This window comes from Poromitra crassiceps (assembly GCF_964638095.1).
Source record: "Poromitra crassiceps genome assembly, chromosome: 15".
NCBI classification, from domain to species: domain Eukaryota; kingdom Metazoa; phylum Chordata; class Actinopteri; order Beryciformes; family Melamphaidae; genus Poromitra; species Poromitra crassiceps.
Genome location: NC_139634.1, coordinates 16,303,296 through 16,321,756, shown reverse-complemented (window position 1 = coordinate 16,321,756; position 18,461 = coordinate 16,303,296). Strand labels below are relative to the sequence as shown.

The following is an 18,461-nucleotide window of genomic DNA, read 5'->3' as shown; positions in this document are numbered from 1 at the left end:
GGCCAAGTGGTCCATTTATATGGCAGCTTGAGCTTTTTACGCCACTGAACATTACCCCCTAACCCTCCATTTTCTCTCTCTCTCTACCATCAACATTCAGTTGTCTGCACTAGTCACCACACTGTCTCAGTGTCCAAGCAGCATGCCTTCCCTCAGAGCGCCACTGCATGGCGGCCGTCTCTACTCAGGCTTGTAATCTGAGTCCATTGTGTCAGCAGAGGTTATGGGCAGAGAGGAGCAAGTGTGAAAGGTTGGAGATGTTAAGAAATAGGAAGTATGGTGCGACTTAAGCAAGAGAGGAACAAACAAAACATTTGGCCACTTTTTCTTTTAAGGGTCCAAGTAAGGAACAAATGCATTTAGTGTGTATAGATTTATTTGTTATGACTATAATAAAGTGCAGGATGTGTGTAGGCTATTATTTGTCGCACTAGACGCCATAATATAATGAATGAAATATGGTTTGTCTCCTGCGTGTCCAATATACACTATGAAGAGACCAGATCTGGGTGTTGCATAACTGTATGTTTTAATTACAACAATGGGCACTTGTCAAAAATCAAACTTCAGAAATTAAACCAAGACAAATACCTTTTGACAAATCATTTCAATATTTGGTTTGATTGGAATAGATTAATCATGTGTGACCGGAGATTTTTTTTTAAATAGCCTGTCCATGTCCACCAACACTTCCAAATATACTGTATGTATACTGATAGTCATATCAACAATATCTCAAGTATTAGCCTTCAGATTCCACCTACATGTAAGCTTACTTATGGAGTATAACGAGAAATAAAATGGCCAACAATCAGTAAACCACCGTTCATTTGAACAGATAAATGTACTGAACTGATTCAATTAAATGGTGGGACTACGGCTTTATAGACAAAGTGCTCTTGGTAAAACAAAAAACATGGACAGTCTACAAAGTACCACAGCACACAGCACATACACTGAAACAGGTTCCTACAAAACAGTTCATCCAGGCAAGTAACCTTTGCTTGAGACTCTGGACAAAATTGTTCGATTACAGTTTGCTCCCAAAATTCTTGTACGTTACAGCTTGAAAAAAGAAAGGAAAAAAATGGCATTTCATTTGGACCCTGGCACAGATTTTGTATAGGCTTAAGTGTGTGTTTTGTTTCAATACTTTGACAACAGCAAATAGTCACAATGGCAGCAGTTATCTCACACTGACTGTTGGCCCCTGTCAGTAGTGTAACTTCACTCCTGTCTCTGTCATGGAAACCCCAACGCCCCCAGGTGCTAGATGGCAAGTGCATCGACGTCACGCATCCATATCTTCTCCACAAACTGGCCCTCCACTCACTCCACACAGATGTTTTCCCTTTCAACACTTTCTCTCCCTCTCTAGACTTCTATTTCTCCATCTCCCTTCCCTCATATCACCTTGAGCAGCAGCTCATAGGTGGCGTTGATGATGCCCCAGGAGAGGAGCGAGCGGTGGTAGTTGAGGTGCGCCCCTCGGAAGAGCATGGCAATGCTGCCGCCCCTCTCTCTCCACACTGTTAGCAGCACCTCCCCGCAAGGCCGGAAGGCTCCGCCGACCTGCGACTGTGCCCGCGACTTCACCACGTTTAACGGATAGAACATGATGCCGAGAGCCGCCCCCAACACCCCCCCGCACACAAAGTCATTGGCCATGTGACCTGCCCAGCTGGTGGCTTGCGGGAGCTGCTCCTTGATGGGCCCGCGGAGCCCAAAGAAGAGCACGTTGCTGGGGCCGTTGCGGAGCAGCACGGGCACTAGGCCGCGGTAGCACTCTCTGACCCCGTACTCAGTCAGAAGTGTCCGGAAGGTGTGGGCTGTGTTGTTGAAGCGGCCGTGGTGCCGGTGGTCTTGCAGGAGAGTTTGCACACGCTCAAATGGCGTCAGGATGGCCTCTGCGGTTCCTGCCAATGCCGCAGCAAAGCTCCGTGTGGCCAGCTCCGGTATTCCGCTGTCGCCGACCTGGTCCAATAAGACCCTGGAGAAGTCCTCGTACAGGCCGAACATGATTGCAACCGTAGTGCTCTTTTGGAGCAGCGGGGGCAGCAGGCCACGGTAAAGGTTCCTCAGCCCGTCCCTTTGGAGTTGCCGCACCGCCTCCGTGGCGAGCACGCCATGCAGCTGCTGGCGGAAGAGCACCTTTTGGATGGGGAAGGTGATCAAAATGTTGGTGAATGCTGCAATGGAGCCGCAGGCATAGTGCTTCCCTTGAGGCCCCAGCCAGGCGCCCAGACCCCCACCAGGCAGCAGGGAGCTGCCCCCTTTACTTAGAGAGGCCTGGGGCTGAGGTGTCCGGGCTGGCTCTGGGTCCATGGTGGTAACAGCCATGGGAAGCTCGCCGCACCACAGCCTACACCTCCAGCATCACATCGAAATCACACTGTTCAGCACAACCTTCAGCCTGTGGGAGAGGAAGAGAGCAAATATGAGAAATACTTGGTTAAATTATTCAACATCTTCTTGTGATTTTTTTTTTTACATCAGTGATGACAATTTTACGATCAGGATCTCTAGACTATACCATCGATATGGCACAAACTGTAACCATTAAAGCACAGAGCTTCCGATGAACAAGACGCAGGATTAAATAGCCTACGTTGTAAAACTTGTGTAAGTCTTTGCTCTGTACTTTGCCAGTAGCAGGTTGAGCTGTGCCATCTTAGCGACCTGCCTTTAACTGCTCTGCTAGCCCCAACAGCCTACTCATAATGGTTACTACTGACATCCATCAACTCAGGCAATGTGTGAAGACAGCACCAGAATAAATGTTGAATGTAGTTTTCGTATATCTACCAGCTAATAACACATTACCATGAACAAGGGGCACAACAAAGTGACAGCATGACCTGAGAAAACCAAGACTTCACAAAAAATAAAGCCTAGGTAAACACTCTTAACGCATACAGCAAAGCTGGAGTCGTCTAAATATAGACAGAGTAGATGGCAGTGGAAAACTGCGGGGTCATTAGAGGTCACATTGTGTCCCCAGATATTGCCACACAAATCCTTACTATTAACGTTATTTGGCTACGCCCTCTTATGTTATGTAACTTACTTCAATGGTAGCTAGTTTGAAACTCTAACCATGTAATGACTGTGTTCTAACATACTGGCACTAGGTTGATAAATACATATAAGCCTAAATAACCATAAAAGGTTGTATCCGTGCAAGGACAGTTTAGCCACTGTTTAGCTAGCTAAAGCTAGCATGTTGAGCTAGTGTCGGTTAGCTAAACTTTACGTTAACGGTCTCGCTATATTCCCTTGATAGCTTAGCTGTGCTAGAGACTTAACGTTAGCATTATTGCATTACTGTTAGTAGAAAGGGGAAAGTGCAACGTTATGTTAGGCGTAGTCGTGACACGCGTCGCGAACAAGCTCGGGTTGTCTGCAGGCTATAGCAAAATACCTGTCTTGAATGCTAAATGCTGCTAGCATGTCAGCTATAGCAAAATACCTGTCTGGAATGCTAAAGGCAGCTAGCATGTCAGCGGCAGAGTCAAATCGGACAAGCGTTTGTTGATTGACTAAATGTCAAGAGGCAAAGGAGCATTTGATATTTTAGGGCAAGCCAATTCTCTCATAAATCAGCATGTACTTGCCGTGTGCCCGTGGTTGTCCTCTAGCTACAAAGAACGTGTGTGTTGGGGCGGCTGTATGACTGGGCTGGACAGGGATTCCCTGGATTCCCTGACAGCAAGTGACAGCGATGCATCTTTGGCGCATGCGCGCTTCAGCAGATCTGTAAGGGTAGGGTTTGTGCTTTCTTTGGTGAGCTGCTTTGACCTTTGTTGTGACATTTCTTATCTCAAGTTGGGTAGTTTTGGTAGGCAATCTTAGGTGGTATCTACGAACATTGTTTGTGCCACATTGGTAGCAGCCAGCCAGAACAGGCGACAGTGCTGTGGTACGTGTCTGTCCTGTCCTGTGCGCTAGATGGCAGTGTTGTGTCGAAGAAGAGAAACAGGAGGCGACGTCAGAGGTCTGCGACTGCATCATGATGTCATCATAATCGCCGCTAGCTAGCTTTGACTGTCTACAATTTCTCACTTTTTTGTTTACTTTTCTTCATTTTCTTCGTTTGTATGCGATCACCGGACGATAGAGCATGGTCTGTTGAGTAATTCAATCACATATGTCTGTCTAAAGTTATATTATAGATTTACTAACAGTTGCCCTAAATGCAGAACAGCTCGCGTTAGCTTAAAGCTTGCACTTTAAATCCCGGGTAACGGCGATTTGAGGTAGCCTAACGTTACATGGAAGACAACTGTAACGTTATGCATTAAACTACTAACGTTACATGTGCTTTCGCTACGTGTGCTGTCAGTATTCGAGAATAAGCGGTTGAAATGTCAGCGCAAAAAGACTGCGAGTTCCTGGTGAAGAGAGCTCGGGAGCTTGTCTCTGATGACCCTTGTGCAGCCAAAGCCTGGCTGATCACCGCCCGAACCCTCTATCCTGCAGACTTCAACATACAGGTGACAAAAGCTTCTACCTGCTCACTCAGTGATGATACGGCTGTAACTGCATGTAAAGTATGTGTCCCAGGTCAGGTTGAATGACCTTGTTGACTTGTCTTTGCAGTATGAAATGTACATCATAGAGCGGGATGCAGAAAGGACAGCATCGGCAGGCGGACTGCTGTATGACATGTGAGTAAAAGTGTCATTACAGGTTTGATGGGTACGACTAGGGCTGGGTGACAATTCAATATTATCGTTTAGCATCTTTCAAGTGGAAGCATCACCGTTTTTGGGGATATCGTGAAACACAATTCTGCTGTCTAAAAACTGATGATAACACGCACATTTTATTTAAAAACTGTCAAATTTATTATTTAGCATGTGATCTTGCATACGAGCCATATCGGTAACGTTAAGTCATGTCATGTGAAGTGAAATGTGTCAACATCTTTAAAGGAGCTAAGCCAAGTAACAGTTGGCAACATGTTCTTCGTCTCTCAGGTTTATAAACTTTCCAGAGCAGCCCATTGTTTGGCGGGAGATCAGTGTCATCACGGCTGCCCTACGCAGTGATTGTCAGGACAAACATGCACAGTTCCTACGAGGTAAGGGAAGTCAAGTCGTGTGTCAAATATATGTGTCCACAATGCGGTCGAAGAGGAGCAGCGTTTGCGTTAGAAGTCTGAAGTGTGTGTGTGTGTGTGTGTGTGTGTGTGTGTGTGTGTGTGTACGTACGTGTACCTGTTTGTCTCCTGCAGGGCTATTTGAGACGCTGCCTGGCCGTGTGCAGTGTGAGATGCTGCTGAAGGCCACAGAACAGTGTTTCAACACTCTGGAGAAGGCTGAGATGCTCCTGCTCCTGCTGAAGCGCTTCCCAGAGTCTGTGGTCCAACACGGGGTATGCACCAATACCGCAGCGCTCGTGTTTGACATTTAAATCTAGCGTAAATAAATAGCATGGAAAAGGTCACTGGGTAACGCACGTCTTTATGTTCAGGTCAATCTTGGGGAGACACTGTTGGAAGCGGAGGCATCAGAAAACTTGGAGACTCCTGTCAACTGCTTCAGGAAACTTTTCGGTCAGTGAAATACTTACATGAAGACATCTGTTGCTTTTCATTCAGGTGCATAAAGCAAATGTTAATTGCTGTAACTTTTCACATGCTAACTTTGCTTTACTATTTCTACATACTGTAGTGTGTGATGTCCTTCCTTTGATCATAAACAATGTGGACATGCGCTTGCCGGCCAGCCTGCTGCAGAAATACATGCTGAAAGCGTCTGAATTCTACATTGGCTACGTCACCCGCGGGCCCTCACCTGACGGGCAGATACAGGGTAAAGCATTCTCAAGCAGTTGACATCGTTCTTGCTTTCCCTCATTAAGTGGGCTACATTTCATCTCAGGTTTCTGCTCCTAATATTGGCTTTATCTCCGTATCTGGATTGTTCTCCATGGCTGACAACTAATAACTAACAACTCCTCTGTTCCTCTGGTCCTTTCAGGCTCTCAGGAAGCCGGGGGTCTGAAGTCTCCCACTGTGTCTCGTGGCTCCCAGCGCTATGTGATAGACGGGCTGTCAGAGAAGTCGTCAGTGGTGGCCGAACCTTGGGAGAGGCTTCTGGACATCCTGGCTGTGGTGGGGGCGCGCTGCGAGTGGCAGGCAGACAAGGGACAGAGGTACCTGAGCTGTCTGCCTGTTCTTCACTGTTGTTTTGTATTCGGGTGACTTTTGGAAACAACACAGGAAAGTCATTACAATTTGTTTAGAGTCGTACTTTAGCCCCGCATGTGTAATTTGTGTAGTGATGACTTAACCTGCTTTGGAGCTACATAAACAGGCCTCCGGGTTTCTGCTATATACATTTAGCAGTGGTGGCCCCCCTGCTTTAAAATAATATGAAATGTCATGAAGTCAGGGCGGCTACAAGAATCTGCTGGTTATTTACAAGGTTATTTGTCATTCTCTCTCTCTCGTCTCTCGTGTGTGTGTGTGTGTGTGTGTGTGTTTGCGTGCGTGCGTGCGTGCGCACATCGTGTGCTAGGAGTTACGTTGACATGCTGCAGAGGGTGAAGGAGTTGTATCGCTACCTGCCCGGTCTGGAAGGAGACAGCAGGTCTCGCTACTGCAGCCAGGTGGTCATCTGTGCTGCGCTGGTCCTGTTTCGCAGTGCCTTTCTCTACGTCTCCGCCGTACAGCCCACACTCTTCCAGGGTCAGACTCTACCTGTAGTTTCCATATTTGCATGTTCACTCAAGTCAAGCAGGATCTATATTTCGCAAGACACAAGTGCCGTGTAACTGTGTAGCATCTTCTGTGAAATGTGTTGGTCAAAGCATGTGCTGATGTTTGGCAGGTGTGAATGCGTTGAGTTCGGGGCCGTGGATCCTTCTGGAGGATTTGAGCTCGGTGTATAATGACATGGAGATGGACCGAGGGGCAGTGAAACATGCCCATAAGAAACGCAAACTGGCAGATGGGAGAGAGAAGACGATGGTGAGTGGTTTTGAATGCACAAGAATGTGTGTGTACAAGCATGTATGTTTGCCTGTCCATCCTACAAATAGATGGTTTGGATTTACTGTGTGTGTGTGTGTGTGTGTGTGTGTGTGTGTGTGTGTGTGTGTGTGTGTGTGTGTGTGTGTGTGTGTGTGTGTGTGTGTGTGTGTGTGTGTGTGTGTGTGTGTGTGTGTGTGTGTGTGTGTGTGTGTGTGTGTGTGTGTGTGTGTGTGTGTGTGTGTGTGTGTGTGTGTGTGTCGCCACAGAGCTCAGATGATGAAGAAGGGTTGGGGAAGGGCCGTGGTCGACACATTTTGGTGAACAAGATGGAGATGCCCGGCTGGTCAGAGACTCTGGAGAGCTTCCGCACAGCAAGAGAGAGCTGGGACCTCCTTCACTCCCACGACGGCCTGGAGAGCGGTAAGCCCCCTCCTCTGTTCCCATGTGTCAGATGGACTCCATTCACTCCATGGCAGTTCCTGAAGGATGCATTCAACTTGCCTTACATTTTCCCTTTGTAAGCTTACTCATTACTTCTCTATGATGAGGGGTTAAGGAAAATATTTAACAATGTTTTTTTCTTTCTTTCTCTTAGACATTCTTTTTATCATGTCTATGCTTTTCCAACTTTGTATTTGAACACTCCTTCCAGAGTTTAAGAAGATCAGTGCTTCATGGAAGACAGACAGCTGGCTGTGGTTCAGAATATTCCTCTCTGATATGATCATATACCAGGTAAGGAATAGTAATGTTTTGTTTTTTCTTTTTGTGGCAAGACACCAGCTGCAACTTCACCTATGCTCTTTACTAGTGCTCATATTGTGCTACCTTCAGGCTCAACACATTTCATCCATTTATATTAGGTTACATTTTAATGATGCATGTGAAGAAATTTGCAGCAGCAACAAATAACATGATATAGAAACCAGTGGAAGTATTAAGATAAATGGATTCACATCATATGAAAATATGTTTATATGAAAATGTATCCATGTACCTGTGGAGTTGACTGTCTGTCTGTCTGTCTGTCTGTCTGTCCAGGGACAGTACCGTAAGGCCCTCTCCAGTCTGCACCAGATGGCTGCAGTGCAGCAGCCTCAGCCTGGGCAGCAGAGTCCTTCAGGGCAGAGCAGCCTGGAGCAGCACAGGGTCCTGATACAGCAGGCCTCCTGCCACTACGCACTGGGAGAGTACAGGGTATGAACACACGCACGCGCACGCACGCACACTAGGGCTGTCAATCTCCCTCTATAATCAAATTCGAATTTCAGTGCTTTATACATTTTAATATTCGAATTATATTCGAATATTTTAATTAATTTTTAATTGAAAAAAAAAAAAAAAAAAAAAAAAAATTGGTCTGAGTGAATTGTTGTCTTCTCTTATGTTATGTTCTGATTCTAAATATAGCTGAATCTTTGGGTTTGACCAAGTAAAACTTTTTCTAAGCATTTTACCAAATGTAGATGGAAAAGTGAATGGTGGATGAATATTCAAAATAATATTAGGCTTATCACAAATAGTCCAGCAATGATGTTTATTTAAGAAAACATGTTCCTTGTACAATGTACATACCGTACATTCATTGCATTAGAAAATAGGTCAGATAACCAGAGCTTAGTTAATATTCATCAGTGATGTATTGGTGCTGTCTGAAATGCTAAAATAAAATAATTGATAATAAAAAAAGACACAGCCTTTGTTTGAGCTCCTTATCAATAAACAAATAAGTAAACTTTGCCAAAACAACAATGAGCCATGAACAAAAAAAAATCAGTCACGTATTGCACTTAAGAGCTACAGGTTTACATTCAGTATAGCAGCTTCAACAGTCAACTTCAGTTAACAATGAATGAACATACATTTTAAGAGCTACAGGTAGGTTTACATCAGTATAGCAGCTTCAACAGTCAACTTCAGTTAACACTCTTTTCTTCAAGTATGTTGTCAGAACTTGTCACTGTTCTAGTGTTCTAAAAAAAAAGAAAAAAAAAATATATTCGTTTTAAAAAAATAATAATAATCGAATTTCGTTCATAATTATTAAATTCGAATAATATTCGAATATCAAAATTCGTTTCAACAGCCCTAACGCACACACACACACACACACACACACATATACACGCACATACACACTCACACAAGAAGTAGGTACGTACAAGCAAACATAGGCTACATACTTCTCTACCCATCTATTATCTTTTCCAATGGTATATAGTTTTTATACATTTACATACAGTATATTGTTTTGAGTTATACCGTTGTAGTTCACATTGAATCTTGTTGGAAACTGTGATTTACAGTACGTACACAGAGGGAATATCCATGCTTCAGCTGACGGACCTTGCAAAACCACTAAACCAGTGCCTCTCTGAACAGTGACTGAGTGATCACAGAATGAAGGATGAACTCTGGAGCACACGGTCAATTTAAGCAATGTATTGTGGTGCAGACAGCCTGACGTTTGGCTTGACTCTAAGGAAGACACTACTGCTGTGTCGACTCTAAGACACTACTGCTGTGTCGAGTTGTCGACTCTGAGGAAGACACTACTGCGGTGTCCAAACGTCAGTCTGTTGACTCTGAGGAAGACACTACTGCTGTGTCCAAACATCAGTCTGTTGACTCTGAGGAAGACACTACTGCTGTGTCCAAACATCAGTCTGTTGACTCTGAGGAAGACACTACTGCTGTGTCCAAACGTCAGTCTGTTGACTCTGAGGAAGACACTACTGCTGTGTCGACTCTGAGGAAGACACTACTGCGGTGTCCAAACGTCAGTCTGTTGACTCTGAGGAAGACACTACTGCTGTGTCCAAACATCAGTCTGTTGACTCTGAGGAAGACACTACTGCTGTGTCCAAACGTCAGTCTGTTGACTCTGAGGAAGACACTACTGCTGTGTCCAAACGTCAGTCTGTTCGCACCACAAGAAGTTGCTTAAATTGGTCCTGTGCTCCAGAATTCATCCTTCATCTGTGATTGACAGTCTTGTTAATTAAATCCCACTGCTGAGTGGGATTGTCCTTGTTGTGTCTATATACTTGTGTCACACATCCTGACTTCCGTTCAAGAACAAATAATGCTCTGTGGAGCTGTGACACAAAAATTACATTGATTCATCATTCATTACACCAACTGCCCTGAGGGGGGCGTTATATAGTTTTAAAAGGCTGCAACTCGTATACTGTATTTAATACAGTATGGGCCTTAATAGAGATTTGGTATGTAGAATACAGCTGTCTTGCTCTACAAATTTGTCAGTTTGACCATCAAAGAAGTCAGCCATTATTTTTTGCTCTAAGGCTTACCGGTACTTCAAATTTTCACCTATTTATACCCAATTTTGAACATAGCATTATTTGACAACAACAAATTAATGATCTAAAAACCTGCCCAAGTGGACTCACTGGAATATGGCCACTATTACACTTCAGAACATGTATTGGTGCATCAATGTGTTCATAAATCTATCACATTGTGTCCACTCCATGAACATATGTTTGAAAGTGAAGTGAAGTCATGTTCTGTTGTTTCCACATGTGATATGTGTTGTATGTGTTCATCAGATGGCCTGTGAGAAGCTGCTTGATGTAGTCGGTGGGCTGGTTCCCCCAATCCAGGAACAAATAAAGACTCCAGAGGAGCAGGGGAAAGTCAAGAGCAGAGTAAGGAGAGGTGAGCACATCCTGCTTTCACACAGATTCTGACTGATATGCAGCTTATGACACGTGAGATTTCCACCACATATACCCTTGTGTGAATTAGTTTTTTATTGTTCAAGTGCCTCTTGTTTTGTCACTGCTAGGGAATGACCTAAGATTGGTTCCCTGCACAAGCAAAGCCATCTTGCCCTTCTGTCTACAGCTGATGCTGGCCTCCTTCAAGGTAAACGAACAATTGAATTATGACTGAATTAAGTTTAGTGGTTGGGAGGATCCAAAACAGGCAGTTATTACTATTATGCACTGATGGATTTTTAGGTTGATGAGACGTAAAACCTGCTTAACCCACTTTCTCCTTTGTTTTGGCCAATCAGCTGCGTGCCTTCACAGACAATCGTGACGACCTGTCGCTTGGCCATGTGGTGGTGCTGCTGCAGCAGGACTGGCCACAGGGCGAGATGCTGTTTCTAAAGGCAATAGATAAGATCTGTCAGCAGGGAAGCTTTCAGTATGAGAATTTCTTCAACTACGTCACAAGTATCCTTCCATACCTGCCATCAAAATGTCCTAGATCTGTGTCTGTGTATGTGTGTGCATAGCTATAGTTTGGACTTTATTCACAAAACTAGAATAGCCCCTGGTCAGAATGATTAAACAAAATATATAGACAGATTGCAGAACCATTTATTGTCTTTGTCTCTTGTCTTGGGCATTTATTAGTTTCCATAAGCTCATAATTTCCTCCAGACATTGACATGCTGGAGGAGTTTGCCTACCTGCGTACTACTGAAGGAGGAAGGATCCAGCTGGAGCTGCTACCCAATCAGGGAATGCTAATCAAGTAAGCACCTCCCATTTCACACCTGTTGAGGGCCTGTTTAGACGATTTCTGAATAAAACAGCAAACTTTTGTTGCGTTTTGGCCTTCCGATTACATGACAACGGTGTTATAGGGACCTGAAAATGCAAACTTTTGAAACCTAGGTTCCACAGTGGAACCTTTTTAAAATGCAAGCCTTAGCATCACCGTGTAAACTAGCAATAGAATACACAATTCTTGTGAAAACTGACGACACGGCCCCACTTCACACATGGAAGACAATGAAAGACAATAGGAGAATAAAGCAATGAAAGCAAAGGGCATTCAACTAGCCTATCAATATAGCCTTAATGGTACAAGTGAATTGCATTGACATTCTACAAACTATCATGACATTAGAACTTGTAACAGCATACTAAATATCCTACCAAGACGACAGCCAGCTTCTCAGTTGGTCCGGAAAGTCCCTGATAACATGCATAATTAAGTAGCCATGTGCGTATTTGGCCAGGCAATAGGCAGTCCCGATCGAATAACTTAGAAGGGGCAGCTCCCGAATGGATCCCCCTCACGACTGACCAACAAAAACTAGGTTGAAGGCTCTTCTAATAGAGAGCCCCAGAAACGAGTCCGGAAAACATCGATGCTAACACTTCCTGGTTCTTCACTGTTTTCGTCTATGGGATTTTTGAATGGGTTTTTGGCGCGATGCTTCTAATAAGGTCTTTGGGCAACGCAAGCTTAATCAAATGCGAACCAGTGTTCAGTAGGATCATCTTCACACATGAGGACCACTTTTATGAGTTTTTAAGCTTTTACGTGCCGTTAAAAGGGCGGCTAGCTAGCAAACGGCTAAATGAGAGTACACTGTTGAGTCGACGGGGATGTTATACGTCAATAACGTCATCACTTCAAAGGACAAACACGGAAATTCTCTTTCCCTCACCTGGTTCAGCCCGGGGTAATCAGTGCACAGCAGTGCACACATCAACAACAGTCCAGGTTGAGTGGTGACGTGACAGGGAAGCCTATGCGACACTGTGTGTAGTTCTGGATTAGCTTAGCTCGAGCTTTTTACTTCTAGGGCTCGCATTTACGCTTCAAAACTCATGAAAGTGGTCCTCATGTGTGAAGATTATCTCGCTGAACACAGGTTCGCGTTTGATTAAGCTTGCTTGCCCAGAGACCTTATTTGAAGCATTGTGGCAAAAACCCATTCAAAAATCCCATAGACAGAAACAGTGAAGAACCAGGAAGTCCGGGACTTCCGCGTTCCGACTACAAAAATACGTCATCCCTGGGGCTCTCTATAGACAGACTATTAGGGGGCAGCAGCCCTAGTTCATACAAACTGTCAGTTATTTGTTAACATGTAACCTCGAGGAAGGCAGCAGTTGTACGCAGGCGTGTGGTGTTATTCTGTGGTGTTGAGTTGCAAAGATACACCGCCACCTAACTGGCCTGGCATGCATACTACAGCATTTTCAATCACTTTTCCGGATCCATCTGAACGAGGATCGTTATCACAACGCGGATCGAAAGGCCAAACCGCAACAAAAGTTTGCTGTTTTAGAAACCGTTCTCTCTCTCTCTCCGTATAAACGGGGCCTCAGTTGGCATTGTGACTCTGTACACTCCCGTTCTGCTGGTGTGTTTTATAGAGAATTGTGGTATTGCTTGATGATCTAGGTAGACATGGCCTGTGGGGGAAAGTTAACTTCCGATTTGAAAATGCTGTTATGGGAGCAGGCATTGAGGAAGAGAAAGGGGTTTATGGTAAAACAGCTGCCAGCATCAAGCTCTTCCTGTCATTGTTGTAGAAGTTAAGACACTTGAATGCACCCTCACTGACGGAGTTGTTGAATGTTGCTGTCCCTCAGGAACCATAGCCCCGCCCTGGGGGTGGAGTTAAATACCCTTCTGCTCCAAGGGGTGCAGACGATGGACAGGTACCCCAGGTCCCTCCTCCCACAGCCCCCCTTCCCCCCTCGCACACCACTCCTGTTTCATTCCCAACCTCAAGGCTTGTCATCTCCCCAATTTTGATTTGGGACTGTGTCATTTTACATTGAGAGTTAGTCGTTCTTTGATTTCCTGTTGGCGTTTGTTTATTTGAGCCATTGCTCCTTTTTCTGTGGCCATCACTGTTGTTTGTTGTTGTTGTTGTTGTTGTTATTTGGAGATGCTGTCGCTCTTGTTATACAGTCAGTTTAGTTTTTTGCCTTTTCATAACACTTGTTCTCATTTCATTTGTGGACATGTTTCATGTGGTTTTGATTTTTGAATGATTGTCCAGATCTTGAATGGTTAATTTCGGCTATGTGATCAAAAAGTAACAGTAACAGGTTCTTTCCATGAATTTTGTATATATATTCTTTTAAATATAAATTAGTGTTTTTGTATTTCATGTTTTGTGTCTTTCTCAGCTATTACACTACTATTACATATGTCTCTGCCTCTAAACTACATTTACAAGATATGCTTATTGACAAAAGAGCTTACATTACTAACAGTTCTATTTACTTTATGTGCTGTTTGTTTATCCCTTCACTCCTGCAGACACCACACGGTGACTCGAGGAATCACCAAAGGAGTGAAGGAGGATTTCCGTCTGGCCATGGAGAGACAGGTGTCGCGCTGCGGAGAGAACCTCCTACAAGTCCTCCATCATTTCTGCATCAACGAGAAGATCCTCATCATCCAGTCTCTACCTTGACACCTGGCTCGTGACTTTTGAACACTTTTAAAGCTGATACTCCAGGCACAATGTGTCTGGGGCAGTGCTGCTCACTCGGTTGTCATACACTGCTTGACCCCAACAGCTCTCCCTGAACAGCCTCAGAGACCAAGATAAGACACACATTTTCTAGATCTACGTTCATCTTCAGTGGACTCTTATGAAGAAGCTCTTATGTAAAGAATATACCTGTTCCATCCTCCTTGCCTTAAAGGTGGATCTCTGCCTTCAGGCAGCTGGAGAGAGAACACATTCTCTGAATAATAATCATGTACATTTTTGAATAATAATCATGTACGTTTTGACCATGTTCATAGTTTGTGTGTAGTTTTCATTTACGGTAGTCATTTAGTAAATGATTTATGCTTCACCACAACATCTCAGGACATTCTGAGATCACGGGAAAGAAACACAAACACATTTTTGATATTCTTTGGTTTATTGTTTTTGTTACAGACTTTGATCAAATGGTTGGTTCAATGAATTCTTACATTAAATGGCCAGTGACTGGTTTAAGACATTGATTTGCATTGTCTGATTAATGCTAATCTCGCAATGTAGATGATCTCACTCACATGTTTCCTTTTCCGTGTGTTCCTTTTCAAGGGGTTATGATGACCAGGTATGAAGGAAGTCGACTAGAAAATCGACACCCTTCATTTCGGCTCAGTCTTCCCTGAGCACCCCAATGTCTCACGCGTATCCTGTTCCCCCTACCCACTCTGTCCCATTCTCTATCCTGCTCCCTCTGCCCTGCCTCTCTTGCTGGTCTCCCTGCCACAGTCACTCCTCCAGTTCTCTGACTGGTGCATCGGGCAGGTCTCCCTGTAGGGCAGCTCTGAGGTTAGCCCAGAAGAGCCTGTGCTTGGCCTTGTCCTGGGGCCACTCCAAGTAGGTGTGCCTGCTCATCATGGCCTTCAGCTGGAAGTACTTGGAGGGGACCAGGTATTGAGGCAGAGGCTCCAGCAGCACCAGGACAACGCTGTCGGTGCCCCGGGACAGGCGGTGGTGGCTGGCAAAGTATAGCTCATAGTGGCACCACTCACTCTTGACGAAGTGTGCAGAGAGCACAAACACACAGCGGCGGCTCTTCTCCACAGAGCGGATGATGTTCTCAATAATTGTCTTTCCTGGCACAAAGTTCTTCTCGTGATGGCAGATGTGGAGCCCACCTGCAGGACCCTCAAGGTTGGGGAGGAGGGAATTCTGCACCCATTCAGCATCATGCTGGCTGTAGGATACAAAAGCATGAAACTCCACTCCGACCAGTTCTTCAGGCCGCAGTTGCTGGGTTCTGGCACGGTGTTTGGCTCTAGTCCACTGCCAGATCATGCCCATGTACCATGGGACATCCAAACGGTGGCACATGGTCACCACTGCAATGATCAGTACCACCGCTGGGCCTAAGATAGTGGCAGCTAGAAGGCCAACATTGCAGGAGATCTCTGGGATCTGGATGTCTTTCAAGGCGGAGTCCCTAAAGGCCTCTGGGTAGCTGCAGTAATAGGCCCTTGGCCAGCTCAGCAGTTGGATCCCTTTGTGACCCTTCTGCTCAGACCTGATGGCAAGACTCGTGAAAGCCCTTAGAGCACAGGTGCAGGTGAAGGGGTTGTGGCTGACATCCAGGATCTTCAGTTGAGGGCAGCTGTTCAGGTTGCTCAGGGATGGGGCATGGACAGAGTTTGCCCTGAGGAGAAGTATATTCAGTACAGGGAAACGGTCACACGATGGTAAGTCCCTCAGCCGGTTCGCACTTAGATCCAGCTGCAAAAGGTAGTCCATTTTCAAGATGGATGACGGTACCACAGAAACCTGGTTGTTCTCAAGGTCTAGTATCTTTATTTTTTTCGGCAGACATTTAAAAATTGAGTCTGTCAGACTGTTAGAGGACAGATTCATATTGGTGATATTGGGTGGCCAGACACATTCCAGCACACTGTCATAAGTCAGAGAGTTGAGGCTGAGGTCCAGATGTTGAAGGGAGCTCATATATTGTACACGGGTGCTCAGCAACTGAAGGCTCTTGAGGTTGTTACCTCTCAGAATCAAGTGTGTCACGTTGCGTAGAGTCTCACACTCCAGGGTCTTCTCATGTTCCGTTCTAGAGAAGAGGGAATCAGAAAGTGCACAATCGGAAAAGTCCAGCTGCCTAATAGGACTGTGGTAATTTGGGCATGTCATGTGTATGATAGACGTCTCCAAGATTGCCAAGCTCTCCACTGGTAAGTTGATAAAAAAGTTGTATACACACTCCTGTGAAAAAAAGAAAGACGTCACCCGGACCCTTCTGCCTGTGAAGGACTTCAGGTTAGATGTCCTCCTCACATCAGTGTCTGTAATAGGTAGCTCTAACAGGGCCACATCAGAGAAGCTCAGGTGGGTAACGGAGGAGAGTAGAACCATCTTTACAAAGTGAGTAAGTTCTTGCCATTTGATTGATATTTGGGTGAGATAGACATGTGAAGTGCGCATTTCCTTTCTCTCACTCAGCTCTGCAGATAGGTTACTGTAGCCAGCTGTCAAATCCATCAACTCCACTTCATCAAAGTGCATCAGCGCATCAGTGATCAGGCTATGGTCCATTGTTTGTTTTTTGCTCAAGGTCATCTGAAGCCTTCTAGCATGGACATCATCCAGGCTGCCTTCTTCATAGGTAAAGTCATCCTCCAGAGAAAGGGTCAGTATGCGTAGACTTGTCGCAGAAATATTCTTGAAATCACCCACACTGATGTTTTTTGCTCCAAGTGCTAACCTCTCAAGCCTTACAAGGGAACTAAACTCACTCCCCAGGGTCATAGTGAGGAACATGTTGTAGGCCAAGTTCAGCACCAGGAGGTTTTCTGTGTGGACCAGATACCGCTGATCCAGCAGATTCTGCAGCCGGTTGTGCGACAGGTCCAGGTCCTCCAGGAGCGGTGTGCCACGGAACGTCTCCGGATCGATCTCCTCCAAGGTGTTCCACGACAGGTTGAGGAACCGCAGGTGAGGAGTGTTGTTGAAGTCCCCTCGGCGTAGCTGCCGTATGTGGTTACATGAAAGGTCTAAGAACTCAACACTGTCTGGCAGGTCACGTGGGACAGAGGAGAGGTTTTTAGAGGAGTCGTCTATGATGGCCGAGGAAGAGGTGCTCTGCCTAAGTCCCACCAACATGGCCACCGCACAGAGAGTAGCCGTCACAGGCCTCATCGCTTGACTAGAACAAAAGTAAGTAGGAGATAAAAGTATAGATATTGTTTTATTGGCCGGATTAATTCCAATAAAAATTTTCATTGCCAGTTCTCAATATCTTTGCTATCTCCTTATTGTTTGAAAATAGATCATCTTCCATTAGTGACAAGTTTAAAGAATGTTATAAAGGTTATGCATTTTGTTTACTTATGCATCAAAACATACAACATTTTGTTCAAAAAAATATATTTAAAAAAATATCTAACTATAATACGGTACTAATACCACTAGGCATGGCAAGTTTATTTGTATAGCACATTTCATACACAGATGCAATTCAAAGTGCAGCTACTACTACTACTACTACTACTACTACTAATAATAATAATATATATTTATTTGTATAGCACCAACATGCAGCTCAAATTGCTTTTACATCAATAAGCCAGATAAAAAGATACAATTAATCTTAAGAACAAGCAAAATGCATTGCATTAAAAGTATCACATTAAGTAAAAAAAGAAAAAGATAGAAAGTGAACCCATATGTTTTTCTTTAATTTTCTTTTCCCTGTATTTCCTGATTATACTCTTGATCTAATATTTCCGTCACATCTCACTGCCTAAAGCAGATTCTCGTCTGCATGACATATTCAGGGACATACAAAATAGGACTAACCTGTATTGATTGCCGATGGAGCTTCCAGTCAAAACAATGCTTATATTGCTTTTTATTTCTAAATTACTTTGATGTGCTGTAGTCCATCGGAGCGGAATCTTTTCCAGTTGCCGCGTCTGCTTCGGTTCCTCTCCCTCTTTTATTCTTACTGGTGATGTTACAGTAAATGGTGTTGAGAGGAAATAGTTACAGAAGTGAAAGCAACGTTCAGACCACTCAGGTTCTTCCCTCATGTAGCTTCTGTACATCTCCTTTTCACTTCCCCTTTAATGAAATACTGGCCCAGTAAAGTTTTATTAGGTGAACTTTATTAATCCCCAAAAGGGGAAATTGGGTTGGTCACATGCTCCAGGAAAAACAGACGCCACAATAGACATTTACGCATACAAGGACAGATAACACATGTCATAA

General features: G+C 44.6%; 3 protein-coding genes across 3 annotated transcripts; 1 reads left to right on the top strand and 2 right to left on the bottom strand.

The window, feature by feature from the left end:
• Positions 1–432: 432 nt before the first annotated feature.
• LOC310790276 (mitochondrial nicotinamide adenine dinucleotide transporter SLC25A51-like) lies at positions 433–3,696 on the bottom strand. The gene is made up of 2 exons (XM_083651946.1): positions 3,615–3,696; positions 433–2,413 (listed from the first exon to the last, which is right to left on the bottom strand). Exon 2 carries the CDS (start codon positions 2,338–2,340, stop codon positions 1,405–1,407), a length of 936 nt encoding a protein of 311 aa, XP_083508072.1. The 5' UTR covers positions 2,341–2,413; positions 3,615–3,696; the 3' UTR covers positions 433–1,404.
• A 397-nt stretch (positions 3,697–4,093) lies between these two features.
• On the top strand, positions 4,094–14,963 carry ints10 (integrator complex subunit 10). The gene is made up of 17 exons (XM_083652285.1): positions 4,094–4,493; positions 4,600–4,667; positions 4,980–5,083; positions 5,237–5,376; positions 5,476–5,557; positions 5,676–5,816; positions 5,985–6,159; positions 6,525–6,694; positions 6,837–6,976; positions 7,246–7,399; positions 7,632–7,714; positions 8,021–8,176; positions 10,552–10,660; positions 10,791–10,870; positions 11,022–11,184; positions 11,395–11,488; positions 14,027–14,963. Exons 1-17 carry the CDS (start codon positions 4,365–4,367, stop codon positions 14,181–14,183), a joined length of 2,145 nt encoding a protein of 714 aa, XP_083508411.1. The 5' UTR covers positions 4,094–4,364; the 3' UTR covers positions 14,184–14,963.
• Positions 14,964–18,173, bottom strand: tlr1 (toll-like receptor 1). Its single transcript, XM_083652284.1, has 2 exons — positions 18,051–18,173; positions 14,964–17,397 (listed from the first exon to the last, which is right to left on the bottom strand). Exon 2 carries the CDS (start codon positions 17,388–17,390, stop codon positions 14,988–14,990), a length of 2,403 nt encoding a protein of 800 aa, XP_083508410.1. The 5' UTR covers positions 17,391–17,397; positions 18,051–18,173; the 3' UTR covers positions 14,964–14,987.
• Positions 18,174–18,461: the final 288 nt, after the last annotated feature.